General features: G+C 44.6%; 1 protein-coding gene across 3 annotated transcripts in view; it reads right to left on the bottom strand.

Moving 5' to 3' along the window:
- sema5a (sema domain, seven thrombospondin repeats (type 1 and type 1-like), transmembrane domain (TM) and short cytoplasmic domain, (semaphorin) 5A) overlaps positions 1 to 26,374 on the bottom strand; it is a 198,121-nt gene that overhangs the window by 126,551 nt on the left and 45,196 nt on the right. For all 3 annotated transcript variants that reach the window (XM_031796477.1, XM_031796475.1, XM_031796476.1), the window contains 3 exons: positions 20,887 to 21,113; positions 12,466 to 12,565; positions 7,059 to 7,104 (listed from right to left, as the gene is read on the bottom strand). In XM_031796477.1, the coding sequence (XP_031652337.1) occupies positions 7,059 to 7,104; positions 12,466 to 12,565; positions 20,887 to 21,052 (312 nt within the window). In that variant the 5' untranslated portion in view covers positions 21,053 to 21,113. The remainder of the gene's footprint in view (positions 1 to 7,058; positions 7,105 to 12,465; positions 12,566 to 20,886; positions 21,114 to 26,374) is intronic.

Below are 26,374 nucleotides of genomic sequence, written 5' to 3'. Positions count from 1 at the left end.
GGATCCTGGAACCTGCCGGGCGTTTCTTTCCCAGTGTTCCCTTATTTTTGAGCTACAGCCATCTTCGTTCCTTTCGGATCGGTCGAAGATAGCGTATCTTATTATGCTAATGTCTGGAAGGGCACTCTCCTGGGCTACAGCTGTTTGGGAGCAACAATCCGGTGTTTGCTATCATCTGTAGGATTTTATGGCAGAGGTGAGGAAGGTGTTCGATTCTCCGGTGCATGGGAGGCGGCCCGAAAACTACTGAAATTAAATCAGAACTTCCATAGTGTGGCAGACTACGCAATAGATTTTCGCACATTGGCCACCGAGAGTGCCTGGAATCCGGAGGTCCTGTTCAATACCTTCACGGACTATCAGAGGAGATAAAAGACGAGCTAGCAGCCCGGGAGTTACCTTTGGACCTCGATTCCCTCATCGCCCTTACCATTAGGATTGATGGGCGTCTACCAGAACTCAGGAATGAGAGGAGCTCGGGTCTCGGCAACACTCATTCATCTGCTGCTGCTTGCTCACCTCCGAAGGAACCCGGACGTCCCCGAAGGCTACATTTCTGAGAAGATCCGAAGCCACCCGAGCTCCCTCGAATCATGGGCGATGGGTCTGTCAGATACACTGGAACCTATGCAACTGGGCAGAGCTAGATTATCGCCTAGGGAATGTTCACGTAGGCTAAGCTTCAATAGTTGTCTGTATTGTGGTGCTGCGAGGAATTAAATAGCCACCTGCCCAGTAAAGAGACCTGACTCATTAGTAGGTACGAGTACACTGGTGAGCCAGACTGGGAATTCACTAATTCCCAATACCCAAACTCCCTTTTTTGTGATCCTGCTGTGGGGAGACCAGTCTAAATCTCTCCGGGTGCTGATTGACCCTGGGGCAGATGAGAGTTTTATGGACGCTATCCTGGTATCCGAAATAGGTATCTCCACTTAACACATCTCCGTTCCCAAGAATGACATGGCACTGGACGGCCGCTCCATTGGAAGAGTCACACACAGCACAGTTCCCATTAATCTGCGGGTATCTGGAAATCACAATGAGTCAATACAGCGTCTCCTCAGTGAGTCTCCCCACATCCCTGTTGTTTTGAGATTTCCTTGGCTCCAGAAGCACAATCTCAATATTGACTGGACCATTGGTTCATTCCTGGGTTGGAGCCCGCTCTGTCATTCACATTGCTTGAAGGCGACGCAGCCTACCCTGGAACGTCCACCTCCAGGGTTAAGTCCAAGCCTCGGATCTCTCTGCTGTTCCCGCAGAGTACCATGACCTCCTGTAGGTTTTCAGCAAGGCTTATGCTACATCCCTTCCTCCACACCGTTCTTACGATTGTGCTATTGACCTCCTCCCAGGCACCACACCGCCTCGAGGCTGGCTATATTCCATGTCTGGCCCTGAGACCAAGGCCATGGGGGAGCACATTGAGGACTCTCTGGCTACTGGGAGTATTCACCCTTCTGCCTCTCCTGCCGGCGCAGGGTTCTTCTTTGTGGGGAAGAAGGACAAGACCCTGCGTCCATGTATTGAATTCCGGGGCCTCAGTGACATCATCTTCAAGAATCGTTACCCTCTACCACTCCTATCCTCGGTTTTCGCACCTCTCCAGGAGGCTAACATATTTTCCAAACTGGACCTTCGGAATGCCTACCACCTTGTTCGAATACGCAAAGGAGATGAGTGGAAGACGGCCTTCAACACTGCCAGTGGACACTATGAGTACCTTATCATGCCGTACGCTCCCGCTGTCTTCCAAGCCCTGGTCAACGATGTGCTCCGGGACATGTTGAATCGTTTTGTATTTGTCTACCTCGATGACATCCTGGTTCTCTCTTGTTCTGCCCAAGAACACGTTCTCCATGTTCGACAAGTCCTTCAGCGCCTCCTGGAGAATCAGTTGTTCGTAAAAGTAGAGAAGTGTGAGTTCCTTTCTGGGATACGTCATCGCTGAAGGGAATGTCCAAATGGATCCAGAAAAGTTGAGAGCGGTGGTGGATTGGCCCCAACCCACGTCCAGGGTGCAGCTACAACGGTTTCTGTGGTTTGCTAATTTCTACCGCTGTTTCATTCGAGGCTACAGCACCCTAGCAGCTCCCCTCTCTGCACTCATCTCTCCCAAGGTACCGTTCACATGGTCCCCAGCAGTGGACAGGGCTTTTGTGGATCTGAAACAGCGATTCACTACAGTCCTCATCCATCTGGACCCGACCCGTCAGTTTGTGGTTGAGGTTGACGCTTCCGATGTGGGAGTGGGGGCTATCCTTTCCCTGTTCCTCATCGCCCCTGGTCTCATATTTCCCTGGATTTCGTCACTGGGCTTCCCCCGTCAGATGGCAACACCACCACCCGTTTTCCCCATTATTCCCAGGGTATTTGTTCCTGTGTTCTCTGTTTGTCTGTTGCCAGTTCGTCTTGTCTTGTCAACCAGCGTGTTTGTCCGTGCTCCTGCTTTTTCCTTGCCTCTGTTTTTCTAGTCCTCCTGGTTTTGACCTTTTGCCTGCCCTGACTCTGTGCCCGCCTGCCTGACCAATCAGCCTGCCCTGACCTTGAGCCTGCCTGCCTCCTTGTACCGTTTGGAACTTTGACCTGGTTACTGAACTTTTGCCTGTCCACAACCTGCCTCTTGCCTACCCCTTGTTGTTTAATAAATATCAGAGACTCGAACCATCTGCCTCCTGTGTCTGCATCTGGGTCTCGCCCTGTGGCATTATAGAAGAAGGTAAATGAGGAGAGGAGAAGAAAAGAGAGGAGAGCGGGAAAGAGGAGAAGAGACGTGAAGAGGGGGAGAGTTAGAAGAGAGAAAGAGAGAGAAGAGGACAGGGGGAGAGGAAAATTACAAGAAGAAAGGAGAGAAGAGAAGAAGAGAAAAATAGAAGATGGTAGCAACCAAAGTAGAACCAAATCTCACAATAGCACTCCGACCACTTCAGCTGAGCCCTGTTTTTTTTAGATAGGTAGCTCCTTAACTCTCTAGCCTAAAACCCTGTTTCAGTCAGATGCAAAGCAGCCTCTAGACTCAGGGTCAGTTTAAATTGGCAGTTGGCCCGTGGTCCAGATTACCAAGGCTTTCTCTCTTTGGAGATGGGGCCTGCCTGGGGCGAAGGAGGGTTGATAAGGGCTAGAGGAATCTACACTGAGTGAGGGATGAGATAAAGGCTAAGAGGGATGGATGAAGGGTGGGGGGAGGATGAGAGAAGAAGGGATGGGATGAAGCATCTTTAATAACCAGCCCTGTCCCAGTGAGCACCAACAAAAGAGTGACTCCCCATGGATCTCTGCCTTTCTCTATGGGGGCTCTCTTTTCTTATCTCTCTGTCTCACTCTACCTCACTTTCTTTCTCTCATCTCTGTCTATTATGATCTCCGATCTCTTTTTCCTCTATTCTTCCCTCTCCTCGTCTTCTTCATGTCTTTTGTTCTCTCTCTCTCTCCCCAACCCCCCTCCCCCATTCTCTCTATTCTCCCCTGGTCTTTGAGGGTGTAAACAGCCAGTGTCTATCCTCTGTCCAGAGCATCAGTAAACTGCCAGTGTCTAGCCTCTGTCCAGAGCATCAAAGGAGCCTGCTGTTTCCCCCCAGGAAGAGATCCAGATAAACCTCTAACGTGTCAATGTTTGACTGGTTACTCACTGGGCTACACGATTCTTAGCCCCACAGGGGGTAAGTACACACATACAGCCTTCAGCCATGGAAATCAAGGAGAAAGGAGGGAGCATGCTGGGGTAATGGTTACTATGCCATTGTGGGATGAAGGGATGAAGGGAGGGAAAGAGCTACAATTATACTGTACAGTATGTTTACAAATATCACTTTGCACTGCTCAAACACATGCTATTGCTTTCAACATCAAAGGTTGACAAAAAAGATAAGAGATATTATTTTATAGCATAATTTTAATAACACATTTTAAAAAATCAAATAATCAATTTGCTTGATTCAATTGATTTGGTTTTGTGCTGCTAGTCTTAACTAAGAAGAGATAGAGAATGAGCATCTGTGCTTCTTCCTCTGGCAGGCAGAACAGAAGGTGCAAATAACTTAGCAAACTGCAAAAATACTATCGTCATGCAGCAGAACAGAATGGGTCTGGACCACAGGAACCACAGGAATTTCACACGTGGTTTTAGGAGCTGTGTTAGACATACACGTATAGGGAATTAACACTGACTGCAGAGAAGACTACAGTTAGACAGGTGGGGCATTAAGACTGACTGAAGAGAAGACTACAGTTAGACAGATGGGACATTAAGACTGACTGAAGAGAAGACTACAGTTAGACAGGTGGGGCATTAAGACTGACTGAAGAGAAGACTACAGTTAGACAGATGGGGCATTAACACTGACTGAAGAGAAGACTACAGTTAGACAGGTGGGGCATTAAGACTGACTGAAGAGAAGACTACAGTTAGACAGATGGGACATTAAGACTGACTGAAGAGAAGACTACAGTTAGATGGCATTAACACTGACTGAAGAGAAGACTACAGTTAGACAGATGGGGCATTAAGACTGACTGAAGAGAAGACTACAGTTAGACAGATGGGGCATTAAGACTGACTGAAGATAAGACTACAGTTAGACAGATGGGGCATTAAGACTGACTGAAGAGAAGACTACAGTTAGACAGATGGGGCATTAAGACTGACTGAAGAGAAGACTACAGTTAGACAGATGGTGCATTAAGACTGACAGAAGAGAAGACTACAGTTAGACAGGTGGGGCATTAAGACTGACTGAAGAGAAGACTACAGTTAGACAGGTGGGGCATTAACACTGACTGAAGAGAAGACTACAGTTAGACAGATGGGGCATTAAGACTGACTGAAGAGAAGACTACAGTTAGACAGATGGGGCATTAACACTGACTGAATAGAAGACTACAGTTAGACAGATGGGGCATTAAGACTGACTGAAGAGAAGACTACAGTTAGACAGATGGTGCATTAAGACTGACTAAAGAGAAGACTACAGTTAGACAGATGGGGCATTAAGACTGACTGAAGAGAAGACTACAGTTAGACAGATGGGGCATTAACACTGACTGAAGAGAAGACTACAGTTAGACAGATGGGGCATTAACACTGACTGAAGAGAAGACTACAGTTAGACAGGTGTGGCATTAAGACTGACTGAAGAGAAGACTACAGTTAGACAGGTGGGGCATTAAGACTGACTGAAGAGAAGACTACAGTTAGACAGATGGGGCATTAAGACTGACTGAAGAGAAGACTACAGTTAGACAGATGGGGCATTAAGACTAACTGTAGTCTTCTCTTCAGTCAGTGTTAATGCCCCATCTGTCTAACTGTAGTCTTCTCTTCAGTCAGACAGATGGGGCATTAACACTGACTGAAGAGAAGACTACAGTTAGACAGATGGGACATTAAGACTGACTGAAGAGAAGACTACAGTTAGACGGCATTAACACTGACTGAAGAGAAGACTACAGTTAGACAGATGGGGCATTAAGACTGACTGAAGAGAAGACTACAGTTAGACAGATGGGGCATTAAGACTGACTGAAGAGAAGACTACAATTAGACAGGTGTGGCATTATCACTGACTGAAGAGAAGACTACAGTTAGACAGATGGGGCATTAAGACTGACTGAAGAGAAGACTACAGTTAGACAGATGGGGCATTAAGACTGACTGAAGAGAAGACTACAGTTAGACAGATGGGGCATTAAGACTGACTGAAGAGAAGACTACAGTTAGACGGCATTAACACTGACTGAAGAGAAGACTACAGTTAGACAGATGGGGCATTAACACTGACTGAAGAGAAGACTACAGTTAGACAGATAGGGCATTAAGACTGACTGAAGAGAAGACTACAGTTAGACAGATGGGGCATTAACACTGACTGAATAGAAGACTACAGTTAGACAGATGGGGCATTAAGACTGACTGAAGAGAAGACTACAGTTAGACAGATGGTGCATTAAGACTGACTAAAGAGAAGACTACAGTTAGACAGGTGGGGCATTAAGACTGACTGAAGAGAAGACTACAGTTAGACAGGTGGGGCATTAAGACTGACTGAAGAGAAGACTACAGTTAGACAGATGGGGCATTAAGACTGACTGAAGAGAAGACTACAGTTAGACAGATGGTGCATTAAGACTGACTGAAGAGAAGACTACAGTTAGACAGGTGGGGCATTAAGACTGACTGAAGAGAAGACTACAGTTAGACAGATGGGGCATTAAGACTGACTGAAGAGAAGACTACAGTTAGACAGATGGGGCATTAAGACTGACTGAAGAGAAGACTACAGTTAGACAGATGGGGCATTAACACTGACTGAAGAGAAGACTACAGTTAGACAGATGAGGCATTAAGACTGACTGAAGAGAAGACTACAGTTAGACAGATGGGGCATTAACACTGACTGAAGAGAAGACTACAGTTAGACAGATGGGGCATTAAGACTGACTACAGTGGCTGGTGGACTTTCCTGAATCCCTGATCCAGCTTAGCCTAGAGATGGCCTCTGCACATAGACCATGGTACAATCCAAGCCCATAGGACCTCCTGACAAAATAAGAATGATCCTGGCTTCATTTATCAGCACTTAACTTAATGATGTTGTCAAGATGCATAGCCTATAACAGCGAGAAACTTTTTAACTATTTGAAATGTTCCCTGGGTTTTCATTACTGTAGCTCCCATGGCATGCTATGACAAGCTTTGTGTCTTGTTTGTGACCATTTCTTAAGGGCCTGACAGCTGGGCTGTTCCAGTAAGTGTTACGATAATTACTGCATAACTGTGTTACACACAAAGACAAGACAGACAGGACTTCTTATAGATGACACTGTGGTCCAGCAGAGAGTACGGAGGTGGTGGGAGAGGGAGGGAGGGGGCAGAAAAGAAGGAAGAGGAACAAAGAGAGAGAGAGAGAGAGAGAGAACGTGAGAAAAGAGAGAAGTGAATGGAAGATTGAGTGAGAGGGATATATATAGGAAGGGGATTGAGAGGGAGAAAGAGGGAGTGACAGAGCGATAGATAGTAAAATAGAGGGGGGATAATGGTAACGCTGGTAAAGACTCACCTGGATCAACGAGAGGTCCTCCAGATTGAGTCTGAAGAGGTGGTTTCTGAAAGAAAAAAGAGAGGGAGGAGAGATGAAGGTAGAATCTTCTCTAAAAGAACAACACCGGAGAAAATAAAAGTGGACAGGAGAGCATTTCTGGTAATAGGTGTCCAACGATATCTCTGGGTTATTTTATCCCTATTTTGGTCATTTTCTCTCCCTTAATAACACACCTTTGATGTAGCACACTTGTTTCCGGGCCACTTCAAACGCCTGTTCAGATGTAATGACATATAGGAACACTTGATTAGACTACTTTGCTGCTATAGCATTCCAAAACTAGGTATATCTTTGTTGAATAGAAACCCAGTCAAAACTGAACTGAATATAGTTTGCAAGATTACATACTTTATGTCATCTCTCCCAGTGATATGCGCTTGTCTGGGAAGAACTTTCCCGTAGACACAGATCAGCCTACCCTTGACAAATCCAAACCTTAACCATCAGATATTTTTTACGGGTAACTTCATCCAACTGAATGGGAGTTTTGAGGAGTATTTTTCTCCGCTCTGCTGATGAGTATTTGTCTCTGTTAATACATGAGTTCATACATTTTGTGGAAAGAATACATATTCTATTAGTCAGCTTGACGAGAAAGAAATAGCCTATTCCAAACAGACTATGGGACAGTTGTGGGACGATAGATCCCAATAGGCCTAGACTAAATATATAAAACATTCAAAAGCAATGAGTCTGATGCAACAGATCATAACGTTTAGCTTAAAATGTTGATAAACTACTATTATTTCACATTATAAGAGTCGCAATGTGCAGCAGGCTACATTTGAATATTCTTTCCATAACGCAAATTAGCGGGAAAACACTGTTGTCAAAAGCACACCGTACATACGAGCGGTTTCATGTGACAGAGACTAAAATATCCGTTAGAGGGTAGATCTAATATGCAACAACTAGCACGGATTGCTGTTATTACGATTGTGCCTTTGGCTATTGGCCAAAGAAAGAAAGTTAATATGAAATCATTTCCTCCACGGATATGGTCTGATTTGTCTAGGCTACTTTAAAGCAAGGTAAGACATGCCTCATAATATGAAGTAAAACGCTCAGGTTTCAGACATTTAAGTATATGTTTTTAAAAGGCATACTGCCTCCAGCTCATTGCAAAGTGGTGTGTGACGCGCTGATGATGCCTGCCTTCCGTTGACTACGCATTTGCTATTTGAGATGCTGTAGTAGCAGCTCTCACGCTGTCAGACATGTTTTCCGCTGAAAGGCTATCTGTAATGTGTACGTGTGTGATAAATAAGATACATAACAAATATACTGTACACATGCACCAATTTACTTCCACTAAATTAGGCAAATGAACCTAGAAACTGATAGGGATGACCATTCAAACTGGTATATCCATAAATTAATATTTTAAAAAGCATTATTTCAGGATGGAATTTTTTCGTCTTCTCTCTACGACCATTGCCCAGCGTCAATTTTATTTATCACCTTTTCAAAAACATTTATCGCCCAAAAGCCGGCTATTACCGGCTAATGGAAACTGTGTTTCACAGGTACATCTCTCTGTCTCGGTCTGATTATAAAGACTTTCACAGGTACATCTCTGTCTCTGTCTGATTATAAAGACTTTCACAGGTACATCTCTGTCTCTGTCTGATTATAAAGACTTTAACTGGTACATCTCTCTGTCTGATTATAAAGACTTTCACAGGTACATATCTCTGTCTACGTCTGATTAGAAGGACTTTAACTGGTACATCTCTCTGTCTGATTATAAAGACTTTCACGGGTACATATCTTGGTCTGATTATAAAGACTTTCACAGGTGCATCTCTCTGGCGCTGTCTGATTATAAAGACTTTCACAGGTACATCTTTCTCTCTCGGTCTAAAGAAAAATATACTCTAATCTGAAAAGAGCATAGGCCCATGAGGTGGTGTGTGTGTGTGTGCAAACCACAGTGAAAGAAACCTTAAGGCCAACAGTGAAACTTCACTTTAATGAACACCTTTAGCCTATCCTTGTCTCAAGCTCTTTTGAATTGTGAAGTTTCCATTGTAAGCCAACTAAAAAAAACGGTTTATTTGGAAACATGACAGTGAGTAGTCTCTATATTGACTATCAATGTCTCACTATGGTTTTGTAAAGTCAGCATTATTGCATCACAGAATCATCATTTCAAAACGATTGTCTGGATCCTGGATACTGATTGGTTGACAGCAGGGAGTTATTCACTACAATCCCTGGGTAATTTAACTGTTCCATTAGATTTATCAATGCGCAGCCACTGTCCCACAGCCCAGCTAGGCAATTTATAAATGTAATCTCCCCTGGAAAAAAGCGTCTATACAATATTTCCCCAATATTTGCTACTTGCCTAGCATTTGGTTTGCAACAGTTGGAGTTTGTCTAAACCTTTCCTGTGGAACAACGTTGCAGTTTTTTTGGGGCGATCTCCACCGTGCCATGCATATGCACGTTACGAAACTGACAGCTTCTCTGAGCCAGGCGAATTCATTTTATCAGAATAAGTATAATGGATATATCCAAAGAAATGGCAATGAAAACGAAGGTAAAACAAAAATGCATATAGCTTGCTGTCATTTCAGCTGCTTGATGAGATTGTGTGTTCGCTTTAGCTGGCTAGCTAGCAAAGTAGAAGTAGCTAGCCTCCATAGCAAAATGTTTTACTTAGAACGTCTATGAAATTGGAATGGACAATCACCCCATTTGGCTAGCAACTTCAGAATCTCAGAACTAACGACTAGACTATATTGTATGGTGGAAGGATGACATAAAACGAATGTACTAATTCAAATAACGTTTTTAATGAAAACATGTCATTCATCTTTTTTGAAATGCTGGCAACCATTTTATAAAAGCAATAAGGCCCTCAAAACCAGGAATTATTGTGAATAACACCCTCCTAAGAGCGGTTTTGCCAGCCCTTGGCTTCGCCTCGGAAGTTATTCCCACAATAATTCCCGGGTTCTCTGTACTTATTTTTGAGTTATAACAGCTTTATTACATTTTCAGCAGATTATCGTTTCCTTTTAAAAAATGTTTTATTTCAAATAAATTTGGCCTTGAATGTCAGAGAATCAATCTTTCTATTTCAGTTCAACTTGGTGCATGAAGTTTTAACAACCCTCCTAGCTCTTGTCAGAGTAATGCATCTAGTCTGTAATATTACTCATCAGCTGAAACCTCTTCCCATAAGATGACTCGATAGCTTACACACATATGCATAGGTGCATGCACGAAGACGCATGCACGCACAGACGGACGCAAACGGATCCATCTTCTGAAGCGTGGCTAACTCACAGGGCAGGCTGTGGTCTAAGAACCTCTTTACAGTATATTGACATTTACATCGATCTGCCTCTCCTCCATTATCACTGAGTCCTTTCACTCTGGCCATCAGGCCACAGACAACCCCTAGCTCCTTAAACACTTAATTCTAGATCCCTGTCACTGAGCATTTAAGGAGCTAGGGGTTGATTTGGTACTAGGCTTCTCTGTCTGTGTGAATGGGCTCGGAATACACTGTGTGTTGAATCTGTCTAACATAAAGTTTCCATGAGTCCAATTAGACCTGTATTTTGGATACAGTTGGATTAATTCAAGATGTTTAACATTAGAGCAGTCGTATAATTGCCTTCGAACTTCTGGTGCCAATATGGCTCACATCAATGTCTAAAACTCTAATGTAGTTAGCCAGAGAGGGTATGTCTGTGGCCTGATGGCCTGCGTGAAAGGACTCAGTGAGGCCTGGTCCTAAGTCAACCCCAAGCCCTGGACACTTCTCCTAGATCCCTTTTACTGAGCCGACTCCAGAGAGAGCGAGAAGACAGACTAGGCCAGACAACTGCAGATAGAGACAGGACCACCCTAAAGCCCCTGAGTCAGGTTAGTGTTTGAAAGGAAAGGGTAAGAGCTCTTCTCTCTCCCTCCCTCTATCTTCTCCTTATCTGTCAGGCCCTGCAGGTCTTTCCAACTTCTCCGTTTCCCTGTATCCCATATGCAGTACATTAGTTTATTCCCCTAGCTCTGCTTCTCTGAGTTGGTCCTGCTCCTCCAGCTCTCTGTCTCCTCAGCCATCTGCTAAACTGGAGAGAACGGCTTGAATTGACAACCTAGGCCATAAGCAGAAGTGAAATACATGCATAGTAAGGCACACACACGAATGCACTCACACACAAACACACACGGACACTCTAGTTAGAGTTAAGCTAAGCCCAATCTCAGCTGGCCAGAGAACACTTCAGACAAACACAGACACTCTGGATTAAATATGATGTGCTTGACAGACAATGAGCTTAACTTGAGAACACTCTGTGGCAAGTGAGTGGATAGCCAGAGAGAAAGAGAGGGAGAAGCATAGAGAGAGGGGGAAAGATAATTGTATTTTTATTTATTTTTTATTTCACCTTTATTTAACCAGGTAGGCTAGTTGAAAACAAGTTCTCATTTACAACAACAATAAACTAGTCAATAACACAGTATAATTTATTTTTTAAAGAGTCTATATACATTGTGTGCAAAAGGCATGAGGAGGTAGGTGAATAATTACAATTTAGCAGATTAACACTGGAGTGATAAATGATCAGATGGTCATGTGCAGGAAGATATACTGGTGCGCAAAAGAGCAGAAAAGTAAATAAATAAAAACAGTATGGGGATGAGGTAGGTAAATTGGGTGGGCTATTTACCGATAGACTATGTACAGCTGCAGCGATCGGTTAGCTGCTCAGATAGCAGATGTTTAAAGTTGGTGAGGGAGATAAAAGTCTCCAACTTCAGCGATTTTTGCAATTTGTTCCAGTCACAGGCAGCAGAAAACTGGAAGGAAAGGCGGCCAAATGAGGTGTTGGCTTTAGGGATGATCAGTGAGATACACCTGCTTGAGCGCGTGCTACGGGTGGGTGTTGCCATCGTGAGCAGTGAACTGAGATAAGGCGGAGCTTTACCTAGCATGGACTTGTAGATGACCTGGAGCCAGTGGGTCTGGCGAAGAATATGTAGCGAGGACCAGCCGACTAGAGCATGCAGGTCGCAGTGGTGGGTGGTATAAGGAGCTTTAGTAACAAAACGGATGGCACTGTGATAAACTGCATCCAGTTTGCTGAGTAGAGTATTGGAAGCTATTTTGTAGATGACATCGCCGAAGTCGAGGATCAGTAGGATAGTCAGTTTTACTAGGGTAAGTTTGGCGGCGTGAGTGAAGGAGGCTTTGTTGTGGAATAGAAGCAGAAAGAGCGAGAGAGAAGCAGAGAGAGAGAGAGAGAGAGAGAGAGAGAGAGAGAGAGAGAGAGAAGCAGAGAGAGGGAGAGAGAGAGAGAGAGAGAGAGAGAGAGAGAGAGAGAGAGAGAGAGAAAAAACAACATATTACCTGGCTCCGACTATCAGTTCGTTCTGGCTGGGGTCAAAGGTTAGCTGGGAGTAATCCACCGTGCCCTCAGCCCGGAACCTGTGGATCCACGGCTCCATATCTGCCAATCAGTGTAGAGAAAGATACACAGTAATCAATGAAACAGGAGGAAAAGAGATCAGAGAAAAAAGGGGTGGATAAAGAGATTAGCCAATAGCCACAGTATGTAATAAAGTGATGTAGGCCTATATTATATTGTCTTTGTGTGTATCGTTCTGTATTGTGATTTTATGAAAACGAATGCTTCTTGCCTGGTGATGTTACACACTCCCTCGCAAAAGAGGTTCAAACCAGAGGGGAGTTCCTGGTAGAATGAATATTAAGTTTTAAAAAAGCCTTCCAAGGAGACCTAATGTACTCTATATCCTGTGCGTCTCCAGATAGCTGTAGTCTATCTCAAGGGCACAGAAGTACAGTGTCCCACCTGGGCTTTCAACCAAATGCCTTCCACTCCATTTACTAAACCATTACTGCAGCTAGCAGGAACTAATGCATACAGTACATAGTGTGTGAGAGGAGGAGGGTTGTTTGTGTGTGTGTGTATGTGCATGCCTGTCTGAATCCAAGGTCCTTCTAAAGTGAATCTGAGACGGATGCATCTCATGGTTGTCAGTGCCTTGACCTTGGCCCTGAACCCAGAGATAGAGATTCCCTATTGGTACATCACACACACACACACACACACACACACACACACACACACACACACACACACACACACACACACACACACACACACACACACACACACACACACACACACACACACACACACACACACACACACACGTCAAACCCCAGACACACAGAGACAGATCACCCTCAACACGCCTGTCTCCATGGCGCCCAACCCATTAGCCCTTGACCAATAGAATCAAATATTCCTGTCGGGTTGCTGGGCGATTAGTGTCGGGCCCCTACTGTCCTGTAATCTGATAGGTAGTGAGTCAATAGTTAAGGCTATGGACTAGGAGTAAATGTACCATAATCCCTGATCTTGGGTCAGATATTGTCAAATCCCCTAATAGCTAAGGTAAGCATTGGAGAGAAGATAATCTGATTCTAGGTCTGTGTGTCACGCCTGCTCCCGCTCTCCCTCCCTGGCGCTCGAGGGTGCCAGGCTGCCCAGCACTACACACTCCTGCCACCATCATTACACACACCTGCTTCCCTCATCACGCGCATCAGCAATTCATTGCACTCACCTGGACTCAATCACCTGTGTAATTTCCTTCCCTATATCTGTCTGTTCCCCAGCTCTGTTCCCCGCTTCAGCATTAATTGTTGTTTGTCATTTTGTTACCCGGTTCTGACGCAGTTCCTGTCCTGTTCCATGTCTGTGCTAAATTAAATGTTATTTTCTCCCTACCTGCTTCTCTACTCCAGCGTCAGTTCTTACACTGTGGTTAGGGCAGGTTCTTCTCCGGGCGTTTCCTCTCACTCGGCACATAACCTGCTCTGTAGTCACAATAACATATCACTACACACTGATACTAGACAGTATTCTATTCTAATAATCCCCGTTTGAAACTGCTAGCAGTATGTCTTATGTTCATCTAAATACAGTATTTCTAAATATCTGGTGCCACTGTGGCTCAGGGATTTCAAAACACTTTGCATGGTAGAGAATGAAGCCATTTAGGGCAATTACTGTGGTGAATATTATGTTGTGATCTGTCTATACCTGTCCTGTACAATATCTGATATGGGGTGGGCCTGGCACTGATCGAATACAGCTCGGGTTGAGGTAAAAAAAACTCACCTCGAAAAACTTTGCGTCAAAAATGTGAAACACCTGTCAGAAGACATCTTGAAATGAAACCACAGTCTCCCTTCACTGCATCAAACCAACAATCCACTGTTTACTTCTGTCAAGCCAAAGCATTCAGCCCAATACAACAGGGAATCTCTGCCTGCCGGCCTGACTTCCTGTGAGTCACTGCTAGGAGCTACATACTAAAAAATACAGCACTGACTCTACCTCCTTGTCAAACTGCAGGAGCACAGAACACTATCATAGCACATTCATTCCGCCTAACATGATGGCATCACTGCTAACAAAGACATTCCTTTCCTCTTCCTTCCACTCTCCAGGGTCTAAAATATTAATGAGAATGAGCACCAGTTAAACTGGGAGGAGGGAACTTTCAACTCGCAGACGCAAAGCTAATACATTTTCATTAGCCTGGGTGAAATAAATATTGTGGAGAGATCACGACAAATTCCGCCCTAAGATTTGGCTGTGGTTAATGGCTTGTTCCCCTCTAATTCTACAGGGGGACGGGAGTTTGGGATGCGCCTCTCTGGTGCCGGTGACAGGCTAGTTTTTCATACCGGGGGGAAGCATTCAGAGCATACAAATGTGGCAGCGACACCATCAGAGGGAAACCAAGGCTTCAGTTACCCTGTGTTTCCCCCATAAATCATGCTAAGATCCCACTGGGGTATAGCCCCACTCAGGTCCCTCTCAGAGGGGGAGGCAGAGAAGGGTTTTTAAGTGAATACAACACCCACCACACGGAGGATTTATGTGTTTTATGACAAGGTGAAGGGCTCATAAACATTCATAAGCATTGATAAGCATTCATAACCAGAGCAGATGTGTTACCCTGGGCCCTGGGCTCTAATGAGAAACAGACCAGACTAATGTTGGAGAATGGCAGCAGGACATTACGGTTTGGTAGAGCGTTGAGTGATCTTGGTAGAATACTAGAAAGTTATATGGAACATTGAGTGATTTGGTGGATTACCTCAGGGCTTCAGTATAACATTGGTATGTTTTGTAAGGCTCTAGGGGAGTAGCAATAGCTCCCTTAGGAGCATTATATTACAGTTGAACCTCAAATTAACTCTGACCTTGACCTCTACAAAAGGAACCAATGGGATTTAAAGAACTTCACTAAACAAGATCTGCTTTTTTTTAAATAGCCCCTTTAAACAGTAGAACGTCTGGGCCTCAAGGGACCCCTCCCCCTTCAAGTTAATGAGCATTCTGACTGCAACATTCTAACACTGTAATTAATACATTTCATATATGCGATCGCAAAAAGCAATCATTTGGTTGTGTTTATGAAGACCTTGGGTAACAATGATTTTTTTTTAAATAGCATTTTCATGAGCTTGTTATTGTTAGGCTATAAGTAAAAATATAAAACACAAAAAACACATTCAAGTGTTTCATACATTTTATTTGTGGGTTGGGTTTGTTACAACTATGGAACAGAAGGCATGTGTGTTGGAACACATTAACAGCTTCTTTTCATAATGACACAATGAAATAAAGACCCCAACCACCAAGACGCGTGATCAGCAAGACGGGTGGTCAGCAAGACGGGTGGTCAGCAAGACATACAGTCAGCAAGACGGGTGGTCAGCAAGACGGGTGGTCAGCAAGACGGGTGGTCAGCAAGACGCGTGGTCAGCAAGACGGGTGGTCAGCAAGACATACAGTCAGCAAGATGCGTGGTCAGCAAGACGGGTGGTCAGCAAGACGGGTGGTCAGCAAGACGGGTGGTCAGCAAGACGCATGGTCAAACGATGAAAACATCATTAGCCAAAACATCATTATAAGTGCCAAGTGGCCTTGATAAATAGTGAAAATCAGCACAAAAGTAACAGCTGCATTATAATAAATGTGTCGACATGACAGCAGTCAAAACCAGAACATTATTGTCAGCTACGTGCTTGTGTGCATCTTCACACCATGGCATCGGTTGGAGTTCAATGAACTGTTATTCCTTGTCCTAGCAATTGACAGGATTTTTGTCACTTTCACTTGCTTGTCACACTGACATACCTTTGTTTGGTTGTAGTGCATTATAGTTTCCGGTTCTCTCTTTATTGCATCCCTGTGGCCTTGTCAATCTTCAGCACCGTTGTGGAGTACGACGGCTGTGCCGGTGAGTGCCGTCTACCTTTGTTCATGGTGCCGGCCAATTACAGTGAAGTGAAGGAATTGTACATGGTGACATTTCCCCCCTTGCCAGTGTAAGGTTTAACAAGCCTCGTCACCACATTCTCTGTCACTCCCTCACCTGCTGCCCGATATTGAAAGCCGCTCAGCATGTGAATTACACACGCTCTCACTGTGTAGCCTATTCCAAGTAGGCCTAGAGTAGACCGATATTTTATTCAGTGGACTGAAATAGGGTACATACCATTTTAAGATTATCATTAGAAAGGATCAATACAATAGAATGGCCCCCCCTGTTCTTCAATCACAATTGGTGATTACACAATTATGCATCGTTCTCTTCCCCTCCCTCATCAACTCAACCATTCTCCCCCTTTCTCCCCAGTCATTCTTACTTAATTGATTTAATCTGATTTTATAGGTGTGAAATTAGTTTCGGTATAGTTTCGAGGCAATTATCGTGGTGATTCTCAACTGGGCACTGCACTTTCAACTGTTGGGAGAAGGAGAGGCAATGGGGGAAAACCATTTTAAAAAATGGCACGCCCTGCTAAAACTGGTTATAACTCCAGTTCTGTTTGTGATATTAAGATTCTAACACAGACAGTGTGTTATAGAGACTTATTTAGGAGAAGTCCAAAACGGAGGGGGGCAAAACTTTAAAAATGGCAGAGTAAAAAAAAGGAATCATGAGCAGTCAAAATGATTGCTTTAGCGGTTCTAGTGTTAAAATATGGTCCCCCGACTCGCTCTCTCTCTCCAGGCATTTCTCTAGTCTTTTACTTCATGCTTTTAATGCGTGTGCGATAATGTAATCGAATCATTACTGTGCTTGTACCACAGCCGGGTGCATCGGGGGCTTGGCTGCTGATGAGACAGAACCGTACAGTGTGCACGTGTGTGCGTGTGTGTGTGTGTGTGTGTGCACGTGTGCACGGTTTGGGAAAAGAACTCTGAGAACGCGGCCAGGGCTGCCATGGCAAAGAGCCAAGCCGAAACCGGCACACTCCCCTCCCCCTTCCCTTCCTCCTTTCTATCCCCCTTTCCAAACGTAGCCTTTTTCCTTCTCCATCACTCTTTCCAGGTTTGTTATTCTGGGTTTTGAAACAGAGCGGCTGACACACAATGACAACGTGACAGACTATATAAATATTTACACCTTAGCTTCAGAAACTAGGGCAGTGTTCAGTCTCAGAGTGCTCAAACTGTATAAAGAACAACCTGACCTGAAACAATAGGCACATTTGGAAACAACTGGGACTAGAATACTGCAGGTTTCTAGGAGTAAATCGGGGGTCGTTGAGGGTATAAATGGAGTACCTACGTTTATATTCAATTTGAATTCAGCCTGACAAGATGTGTCCAACTGGGGAGACTGTGGCATGTTTGCTGTCCCATGTGGTAAAGGGAAAATGTGAAATTACAACTATTTTGTGAATTGAGAAGAAAACCTTAAAGATGCACTGCAGAGGGTGAATCCTGACAGACAAACCACAATAAAACATTTCAATGCATCCTGCACTTCAGAGCGAAACCGTTTAAGAGAAGAAAGAAAGGAACATTTAACAAGGATGACCTAATGACCTCTGTGTGCCACATGGGAAAAAGAAACACAGCTGTAACTTAAGACTTAAAGAAAATACATGAAGGTAGAGGCAGTGTGGACTACATTTCATTTCCTGTGTCAGTATTCAAATGCAGCATTGTGGGAAGTTTGGCCGTAAATAGAATGCACTGATGCTTAAGAATGTAGCAAGTTGGTCTCGCAATGGACTTAGTGGGCTGTAAAAAATATTCCCCATGGACCAATTAAATCGTCTTGGTCTCCAATCGTTGATGTGGCGATTGCGAGCACACAACACACACACACACACACACACACACACACACACACACACACACACACACACACACACACACACACACCAACTCTCTAACAATGTGTTACTCTTTGAGGAGTGATAAAAGTGAAAGTCTATACACCGCTGTTAAACAGACACGTCTTCTCAGATCCTCCGAGACGAGACCTTGAATGGTGGTGAGATGACACTGTTTACTGCACACGTTTTAACTATCTTCCATAACTTCAACATCCGCCAAGGAACAGTCGTTAAACATATAACTTCAATAATATATCTCTGGAGGTTAGGACTGCTGATTGACTCATAAACCTACACGTGTTCCAAAAGAATGAACTGTGGTTTAGAACGTTTTTTCTGATAGAGGATACATTTTTGTTTAAAGTCTGATTTCATCATGGTTGACATTAAGAAGTAATTCCCGAAAGGTTCCTTTCAGAATCAGAAGTTCTATGACTAGTTCAAAGATCTAAATTCTGTCAGTCAGTTTTGAGCTGCGCAGCTTCAAATCCTTCTCACTATAAAATATTTTTCTTGGAAAGAAAACTGCACCCAGAATGACAAAGGAATGGACCATTTCTATAATTCAGCCTTTGAAAATATCACAAGGGAGTATTGCTGTACAGTAGCAGTTATTTTCGCTGAGCAAAGAGCCAAGTCAGAAAATCACCACCCTTTAGGGTTGAGTCTTTCATGTGTGTTAGAGTGGCACACCCTGCTCTGAGCAACCCACAAGCACCAGACCAGACAAAACACAACAGTAGAGTACAGTGTGTCACTGGAACAGCTTTAGTGCCATATTCCATCAAACCCACTAACCAGATTCCCAGGATAAGTTATTTTCAAACAATCCCAGAAATCCGTTTTTTAGATTGAATATGGCCCTTGGATACATGGAAGACATGGGAGTATAGCGAGGCCCACCATGGCTAGCCCAGTCAGTGTGTGTCCACCCTAAGAAAACACCTGACTCTCCAGGGAGTTATATTTATATTCCCACTCTTTGGAGGACCTGGGATGTCCCTCCTAACTTTAGAACTCAGCCGGACATGACGTATACAGAATATAGAGAGCAGTATGTGTGTGTGGCTGTGTTCTATTATACTACATATTATAAACTGGGTGGAAGGCTGAATGCTGATTGGCTGACAGCCGTGGTATATCAGACTGTATACCCTGGGTATGACAAAACATGACTTTTTACTGCTCTAATTACATTGGTAACCAGTTTATAATAGCAATAAGGCGTTTGTGGTATATGGCCAATATACCATAGCTAAGGGCTGTATCCAGGCACTCAGCGTTGCGTCGGGGATAAGAATAGCCGTCAACCGTGGTATATTGGCCATATACCACACCCCCTCTGGCCTTATTGCTTAATTATACTACATTTAGAGACATTTCCTCCCAATTCTCCTCTTCCCCATCCCCTCTACAGTCACCCCTCTTCTCCTCTACCCCCTCCCCTCTTCTCATGTACCCCCTCCCCTATTCTCATGTACCCCCTACCCTATTCTCATGTACCCCATCCCCTCTTCTCCTGTACCCCCTCCCCTCTTCTCATGTACCCCCTCCCCTCTTCTCATGTACCCCCTCCCCTCTTCTCCTCTACCCCCTCCCCTCTACCCCCTCCCCTCTTCTCATGTACCCCCTCCCCTCTTCTCCTCTACCCTCTCCCCTCTTCTCCTCTACCCCTCCCCTCTTCTCATGTACCCCCTCCCCTCTTCTCATGTACCCCCTCCCCTCTTCTCATGTACCCCCTCCCCTCTTCTCCTCTACCCCCTCCCCTCTTCTCCTCTACCCCCTCAGCAGGCACTGTGTGTTTGGACTGGAACATTAGGGAACACAAACTGTTGACCTCAGGTGACAATGCTAGTGTGTAGTTTGGTCACCCCAACTACCACGGAGACTCACAGAGGACAGCAGATAGCATTAGCCAGACCGTTAGTCATCGTCCTCACACTCAATAGACTGAGTGCTGAAGGCAACCCAACTAACCATGAGCTAACAGATGACTATGGTGTCTGTGTGTATGTGTATGTGTATGTGTATGTGTATGTGTGTGTATGTGTGTGTATGTGTGTGTATGTGTGTGTGTGTGTGTGTGTGTGTGTGTGTGTGTGTGTGTGTGTGTGTGTGTGTGTGTGTGTGTGTGTGTGTGTGTGTGTGTGTGTGTGTGTGAATGTGTGAGTGTGTGAATGTGTGAGTGTGTGAATGTGTGAGTGTGTGAATGTGTGAGTGTGTGTGTGAGTGAGTGTGTGTGTGTGTGTGTGTGTGGTGACCTTGCCCTTTCGCTCAATTACACCCTAGACAGAGAGCTATATGATTAGCTGACAGTCTCTGCTAGGATGGAATGGGCGCAGTGGCATTTGGCTGGTATGTTATTAGTGGAGAGAACTGAATTAATTTCTATCCATGTTTTCGTCTGGTGAAGGTTTATAGTATTATTTATGGCTGAACTGCTCCATAAAATATGTTCTTTAATGCAGGAAATATATATTTTTTTTATTAGATTACAGGAAACACTGAATAACAAAATATGAACTTTCACAACAGAAAGGGAATGAGTGTGTGCATGACTGTGAGTGTGTGAGTGTGTGTGTGACCTACCTGTGTGTGAGATGAGGGGGTGTTCTGCCCGGTGACAGGGCGACTCAGGCAGCAGCACCGGCCCTCTCCTGCCAACCACGCCCCCAGCCCACAGGACCAGCATGCAGTGCAGCAACAGCACCGCATGCCGGGTAAGGGAGAGGCGACCCACGGGGGGCGGAGCCATGGGAAGGTGGGGCGTCGGTTACTTCCTGTTGGGCCGTGAGCTAATCGCATTAGAGACACGCCTGTAGAGAGAGAAGCAACAGAAGTTCCTTTAGTTTGCTTTGCAAAAAAGTCTTATTGAGGCAGAGAGAAAGACGGAGCTGTGAATTTCAGCTGGTAATAATTGGAACTCTTAATAAACCACAAGAGAGTGAGGAAGAGACAGAAAGAGAGCAGGGGAGAATAAAAGAAAGGAGGAGAGATAAGACCAAAGAAAAAGCAGAGAGCGAAGAGAGAAAGTGCTAGAGAAAGGAGAGCGGAGAAAGTGAGATAAAGAGAGAGATATGGTTCTAGTGTCAGATTCATGCAGAGCTGAGGCAGCTGCTGTCACATTCACCCTGATGGCCCCTGAACTGTAACCTCTGACCCCTAACACATGAATCAGATCTGCATGCCCTCACACAGCATGAGCGTGCGTGTGTGTGTGTACACATGACCTTCGTGTGGGACACACTACTCCTCATGGGGCCCGTTGAAACGTGGATCCCATAAAAGCACATTCACTCCAGCTCCAAATGGAAGTGTGTAAAGGTACATGCATGGCTATTCCGACTCCATGGTCTTGGCATCGTGTAGAGAAATATGTCTCTTTTGAAGGAAAGCTTGATGGTGGAATGTACAGCACTCTTGACTTTCTAATGTAAATCACCTGTCAAATACTGCCAGTCAAGACCACTGTATTTAGCAATTCTTTCCTCCCCTTTTCTATAGAAATAATATCCTCATGGCTTTTAGCTTGTCTCCCCTTTAGTGAGCATATTTCCTCAACTCTATATAATAAAACTGTCCAAATGTAATTTTTTTAGTTAAGTTTTCCTACCCTTTTGACAGCCTAGTCTACAGTATCTGACAGACTAAATATCATTTCCCTAAAGGAAGGTTTACCTATTCTATCAGAAACTGTCAGGAAGCCTTTAACTTTAGTAATATTTACCCATTCTAGCATTTTTCTGGATTGATGTTTTCCCCTTTTCTGACAGTCTGCACATCATTTGTCATAAACATTCCAAAGACTTGGGAAAACCTGCAGTCAATTATCTCAAGGCCTGAATTCATAATGTCACCAACATGACAATCTGCACATAGACATGGTATTGACTGACTGCACGATTCCAAGTCAGATCTACTGGGCTGACTGAGTGCTGATACATGTGTATGTGTGTATGTGTGTGTATGTGTGTGTGTGCGTGCGTGCGTGTGCGTGCGCGTGTGCGTTTGCTGATGCTATCTGTTAGGTGGAGGCCAGAGTATGACTGACACCCCCCCCCCCCCCCCCCCCCCCCCCACACACACACACACCCTTATACATTGCTGAGGCCGCCATGATTTACAGTGGGTGGACAGATAAATCAACAAGCAGCATTGTAAGAGATGTATACAGTAATAATACAACCCAGTCTAAATCATTTTTATCCAGGGGCGATTGTGTAAACCCGTTCTTGATCTCTCCCACAAACACACAACCATTACTTGCACACTGCTTTTCAATGGCATCATCTTCCGCATAATACTCCTGGAGTAGCACCGCATTAGAGGCCACACACAGTGTTCCTCCCTAAACAAGATGAACACGTGTTCAAGGTCATGTATTTACATTACAGACCATAAATACTCGGGTTTTAACCCTGTGTTGTCCCAGACAAACGGACTGTATTAAGACCAACACACCATTTATCTCCATTACAACATGTAGACAGCTACAGAAGTTATGGAAATAGAATGGTGGAGATGAATGCTATCACCAACCCTCAAAGAGTTATACAAAAACACATGTTGGGAAGATGAATAATTATTCATTTTTAAATATGTACATTTTGAGAGTAAAAATGTTGTTATGGGACTGAAACTCATTGAATGATATTTTAATTCAGGAGAAAGAAAAACACACAGAAACACATTCACACTATTCTGCAGAGTGGGAGGTCTTTGTGAGACCGATCGGGATTAAAACCTGGGTGTCTAGCGTGTTGCAGTACTGTGAAAGCCTGCGTGGCTAAAACCAGGGTGATATCTTGGGGGGACAGTGAGAGTCTTCATGTTTCAGCCAAGGTCACTTATCTTGCGAGTGTGGTTACAAACCAGCTACATTACACATGGTGTAATTGAACTGATCAATATGTCAGAAAACCAGGGAGAATCATACTGTCACACCCATATTGATCATGTCTGAGTTAGTCTACGGTAGCAATATTGCATGGTTAATGAATAACCTCTGAAATTAACCACAGCTTAGTGGTCAACACGAACGCATGCGAGTTCACACACACACACACACACCCTAATGGTCCACCTGTGTAAACAGACAGTAGGGTGTTAGCTTGGGGTCACATCACCATGTTGATAGATGCTGCCTCTCTCCACACTAGACACAGACACACACACACACATAAAGCAACCCCAGAATTCACATTACATTCTAAGTTTAGAGGAAAACCAAAAAGAGAGGCCTGAAGTGTGTGTGTGTTTCTGTCATTTGAATAAGTTGGTAGGTCGGTTGTCTGTCAGTTAGTCTAGAATACATGAACTATATGAACTGTGTGTCCGATGTGAAGTGTGAATCAGTGTGTTTGTAAAATAATGAGAATAAGAATATGATTAAGAATAGAATGATGATATCAGCATCAAAGTCACTGGGTCAGTAAGCAGGCTTTTCAGCTTTTCTCTCTCAGAATGATGTGAGGGTTGAGCCACTGAATAAATGTTGATTCATTTCTAACGGAAGATTATTATCACAGTCAGATTAGAAAGCTGTTTGTCAAAGCCTGGTCTGTGCGGTTGGAACAGGGATTACACACACACACACACACACACACACACACACACACACACACACACACACACACAGAGAGAGAAAGAGTGGTAAAGAGAAATTCAGGGCTGAGCAAACAGCTCAATGTTCTCTAGACCAGGTGGCGTGTGTGTGTGTGTGTGTGTGTGTGTGTGTGTGTGTGTGTGTGTGTGTGTGTGTGTGTGTGTGTGTGTGTGTGTGTGTGTGTGTGTGTGTGTGTGTGTGTGTGTGTGTGTGTATTCTCCCCAGGTGTGTCAGTGTGTGAACATTTACTGCTTTCAGGCCCATAATGCATTTCACCGCCTCAAGCTTCTTATCCCAAACTCATATTTCCCCTCAGTCAGACAGAAAGCTGTGTGTGTTGATATTTCCCCTCAGTCAGACAGAAAGCTGTGTGTGTTGATATTTCTCCTCAGTCAGACAGAAAGCTGTGTGTGTTGATATTTCTCCTCGGTCAGACAGAAAGCTGTGTGTGTTGATATTTCTCCTCAGTCAGGCAGAAAGCTGTGTGTGTTGATATTTCTCCTCAGTCAGACAGAAAGCTGTGTGTGTTGATATTTCTCCTCAGTCAGACAGAAAGCTGTGTGTGTTGATATTTCTCCTCAGTCAGACAGAAAGCTGTGTGTGTTGATATTTCTCCCCAGTCAGACAGAAAGCTGTGTGTGTTGATATTTCTCCTCAGTCAGGCAGAAAGCTGTGTGTGTTGATATTTCTCCTCAGTCAGACAGAAAGCTGTGTGTGTTGATATTTCTCCTCAGTCAGACAGAAAGCTGTGTGTGTTGATATTTCTCCTCAGTCAGACAGAAAGCTGTGTGTGTTGATATTTCTCCTCAGTCAGACAGAAAGCTGTGTGTGTTGATATTTCTCCTCAGTCAGACAGAAAGCTGTGTGTGTTGATATTTCTCCCCAGTCAGATAGAAAGCTGTGTGTGTTGATATTTCTCCTCAGTCAGACAGAAAGCTGTGTGTTGATATTTCTCCTCAGTCAGATAGAAAGCTGTGTGTGCGTATTTCTCCTCAGTCAGACGGAACGCTGTGCGCATATGTTGATATTTCCCTCGGTGAGTTAGAACATTTCCCATCACAAACCTAACTCTACTAACTTTCAGGATTGCTTCTACCCAATCTGTTCCACAAACAGTATTCCGGTGGAATAAACACTCGAGTGTGGGCTGTGTGTGTATGTATGTAAGTCCCCTCGGAAAACCACACTGAGATTCCAATCTGTTTGGTTTGTAGCTGACTCTCTGGAGTGGAGGGTTTTTAAAACAGAAACGTTCTACAGTGAGTGTTCTCTGCTGTGGACAGATGGATGGTGTAAGGCATGAGTAATGGAACACATGGATGGAGGACTGTAGAGGGGCTGTAAACAGGACTGTATAAGGATTGTAGAGGGACTGAAGAGAGGCTGGAGGGACTGTGGCGGGACGGAAGAGAGACTGTAGAGGGACTGTAGAGGGATTGTAGAGGGGCTGTAGAGGGATTGTAGAGGGGCTGTAGAGGGACTGTAGAGGGGCTGTAGAGCATTTGCAGAGGAATTGCAGAGGGACTGTAGACGGGCTGTAGAGGGGCTGAAGAGGGGCTGAAGAGGGGCTGTAGAGGAATTGCAGAGGGGCTGTAGAGGGGCTGAAGAGGGGCTGTAGAGGGGCTGAAGAGGGGCTGTAGAGGGGCTGTAGAGGGGCTGAAGAGGGGCTGAAGAGGGGCTGAACAGGGGCTGAACAGGGGCTGTAGAGCATTTGCAGAGGAATTGCAGAGGGATTGTAGAGGGGCTGTAGAGGGGCTGAAGAGGGGCTGAAGAGGGGCTGTAGAGGGGCTGTAGAGGAATTGCAGAGGGACTGTAGAGGGACTGAAGAGGGGCTGTAGAGGGACTGAAGAGGGATTGCAGAGGAATTGCAGAGGGACTGTAGAGGGGCTGTAGATGATTTGCAGAGGAATTGCAGAGGGGCTGTAGAGGGGCTGAAGAGGGGCTGTAGAGGGGCTGTAGAGGGGCTGTAGAGGGGCTGTTGCAAGTGTGTGGTTGAGGGTGAGGTCAAAAGGTTGAGGAAAAACTAAAACACGAATAAAATTAATAAAACTAAAAGCAACCGTATTCAATGACAATTGTTGGAATATCCAAACGTACTGAAACCCTGATGACTACGCAAATACTGTATTTAACTTACTAAATCTTTGTCTTTGGAGAAAAACTCTCTCACACCCACTGTGGTAACAGACTGTACTGTACAAAGGTCCGAAGGACTCTTGAACTAACCCTGAGTTGACTGGCCACAGCCTTGGTCCCATTTAAATCTGACACACTAACACAAGCACACACACACACACAGACACACGCACACGCAATCACAATAAACCCAGCAATTTCAGCTGTGTCCCGCCCTTACTCTCAGAGGTTCCCAAATCCTGATGTTATTTTTACCCATCACTCTCAGCCTCCAGCAGTGTGTGTGTGTGTGTGTGTGTGTGTGTGTGTGTGTGTGTGTGTGTGTGTGTGTGTGTG

Source organism: Oncorhynchus kisutch, linkage group LG18 (genome assembly GCF_002021735.2).
Source record: "Oncorhynchus kisutch isolate 150728-3 linkage group LG18, Okis_V2, whole genome shotgun sequence".
Lineage (NCBI taxonomy): Eukaryota > Metazoa > Chordata > Actinopteri > Salmoniformes > Salmonidae > Oncorhynchus > Oncorhynchus kisutch.
This window is presented reverse-complemented; position numbering and strand designations above follow the sequence as displayed.